Below are 2,810 nucleotides of genomic sequence, written 5' to 3'. Positions count from 1 at the left end.
TGCCATGTGGAAGGCACAACAGAGGTTATGGCGCTCATGTAGGGTTGGGTAGATGAAGTTGACTTCATGAAAAAGACACAAGAGAGGTGATGGAGATCATGTATGGTTGGGAAGGGGGAGCTGGATCCATCATGGAGGTACGGAAGTGATGAAGTGGAGACTTTACAGTGTATTATGAAAGATCCTGGATCAGGAAGAGGAGCAGTTGATGCCTGACAGCGGGGGACACGGATCATTGAGCTAGTTATTGATGGCGGTTGGCTGATGGTTGTTCTTATAGGAATGGTGAAGCACTCTGCCGCCGGTAATACTGGCCATTGGAAACGTTGCATCAGCTTTAAGTCAACAGAACAGTCACACGTAAGAATCAGTCACAGCGATCTTCAAAGCACATCTTTATTCATTCCCAGGATCGACCAATCAGAATTGTACTTCCAGTCAGACAAAAGTTTAATCACTTTTCACCCAATTTGAATCTTTTGGTCACAATTTGAATCTTTTGGTCACAATTTGAATCTTTTGGTCTCCAAAGTAATTCCGCAAGCAGCGGGCCACGACGTGGACTATTTGAATTGCCTGAAATGTGTCCAGTCGTTGATGGCGCCTGTCAGCAGCAGGTGCAGATTGCAGAATCTATCATGAAGGAGCTTTTGGGGGGACATTAAGCATTCATGGACTTTGATGTCACGTCTCCGGTCATGTAACCCAAAGCTCCTCAGGGGTCACAAAGACCTTGCCCCCCCCACCCCCCCCAAGCTCCGGCGCCTCATTTTGGGGTGCTGAGCAGAATCTCCAGCCAGCAAGGACAAGATGTGATGAACTGGCGGGAATAGCAGCCACCCCAGCCCTTGGTGAAGCTGATCCGGACACTGTGTAGGTCACAGGGCCCTTCGCCCAGCATGTAGCACCCCGAGATTCTCGCAGCTTGCTGAGCGTCAAACACTTTGATGGAATAACCTGGCAGCAGCTTGTGTACGGACTGCCCGCGGGCATTCACGGGGGCCAAGGTGGGCGAGTTGATGAAAACCGGGTGATCGCTGCGATTGTAGACCCACACGTCATCCTGTTCACGGCTCAGGATCAGACCCTGGCCGATCTTCTTCCTCGTGCGTTTCACGGTCTCGTTGCGGCTATCGGAGCCCAGGAAAGCCAGGCAGAAGCCACTTCCTTTGGGCAGGTCATTGAAGATCTGTACGGAGGGTTCCGTGACATTGTAGAGGCGCCCTACGCGGGTCCGGTGCTCCCAGTAGGCCAGCTTACACCAGTGGCCATCTTTGTGCGAACCCCTAGAGAGTGTCGTGTCTGCAGAGAGAATAAGAAATTCATACAGTAATGTCACCCAATGCACATACCATGACATTACACCACTAGACTGTAAGCTCCGGAGGACAGGGTCTCATTATACCTCTAGATTGTAAGCTCCTGGGGACAGGGTCTCATTATAACTCTAGACTGTAAGCTCCTGAGGACAGGGTCTCATTATACCTCTAGACTGTAAGCTCCTGAGGCCAGGGTCTCATTATACCTCTAGACTGTAAGCTCCTGAGGCCAGGGTCTCATTATACCTCTAGACTGTAAGCTCCTGAGGCCAGGGTCTCATTATACCTCTAGACTGTAAGCTCCTGAGGCCAGGGTCTCATTATACCTCTAGACTGTAAGCTCCTGAGGCCAGGGTCTCATTATACCTCTAGACTGTAAGCTCCTGAGGCCAGGGTCTCATTATACCTCTAGACTGTAAGCTCCTGAGGCCAGGGTCTCATTATACCTCTAGACTGTAAGCTCCTGAGGCCAGGGTCTCATTATACCTCTAGACTGTAAGCTCCTGAGGCCAGGGTCTCATTATACCTCTAGACTGTAAGCTCCTGAGGCCAGGGTCTCATTATACCTCTAGACTGTAAGCTCCTGAGGCCAGGGTCTCATTATACCTCTAGACTGTAAGCTCCTGAGGCCAGGGTCTCATTATACCTCTAGACTGTAAGCTCCTGAGGCCAGGGTCTCATTATACCTCTAGACTGTAAGCTCCTGAGGCCAGGGTCTCATTATACCTCTAGACTGTAAGCTCCTGAGGCCAGGGTCTCATTATACCTCTAGACTGTAAGCTCCTGAGGCCAGGGTCTCATTATACCTCTAGACTGTAAGCTCCTGAGGCCAGGGTCTCATTATACCTCTAGACTGTAAGCTCCTGAGGCCAGGGTCTCATTATACCTCTAGACTGTAAGCTCCTGAGGCCAGGGTCTCATTATACCTCTAGACTGTAAGCTCCTGAGGCCAGGGTCTCATTATACCTCTAGACTGTAAGCTCCTGAGGCCAGGGTCTCATTATACCTCTAGACTGTAAGCTCCTGAGGCCAGGGTCTCATTATACCTCTAGACTGTAAGCTCCTGAGGCCAGGGTCTCATTATACCTCTAGACTGTAAGCTCCTGAGGCCAGGGTCTCATTATACCTCTAGACTGTAAGCTCCTGAGGCCAGGGTCTCATTATACCTCTAGACTGTAAGCTCCTGAGGCCAGGGTCTCATTATACCTCTAGACTGTAAGCTCCTGAGGCCAGGGTCTCATTATACCTCTAGACTGTAAGCTCCTGAGGCCAGGGTCTCATTATACCTCTAGACTGTAAGCTCCTGAGGCCAGGGTCTCATTATACCTCTAGACTGTAAGCTCCTGAGGACAGGGTCTCATAATACACCTAGACTTTAAGCTCCTGAGGACAGGGTCTCATAATACCCCTAGACTGTAAGCTCCTGAGGGCAGGGTCTCATTATACCCAAAGACTGTAAGCTCCTGGGGACAGGGTCTCATTATACCCCTA

At 50.4% G+C, this 2,810-nt stretch overlaps 1 protein-coding gene across 1 annotated transcript in view; it reads right to left on the bottom strand.

Annotated features, from left to right (window-relative positions):
• Nucleotides 1–724: 724 nt before the first annotated feature.
• LOC108795199 (mothers against decapentaplegic homolog 6-like) overlaps nt 725–2,810 on the bottom strand; it is a 12,532-nt gene continuing 10,446 nt past the window's right edge. The window contains exon 4 of the mRNA XM_018566403.1: nt 725–1,302. Within this exon, the coding sequence (XP_018421905.1) occupies nt 767–1,302 (536 nt within the window). The 3' untranslated portion in view covers nt 725–766. The remainder of the gene's footprint in view (nt 1,303–2,810) is intronic.

The sequence above is a fragment of the Nanorana parkeri genome, unplaced genomic scaffold (assembly GCF_000935625.1).
Source record: "Nanorana parkeri isolate BGI_ZX_2015 unplaced genomic scaffold, ASM93562v1 scaffold947, whole genome shotgun sequence".
NCBI lineage: Eukaryota > Metazoa > Chordata > Amphibia > Anura > Dicroglossidae > Nanorana > Nanorana parkeri.
This window is presented reverse-complemented; position numbering and strand designations above follow the sequence as displayed.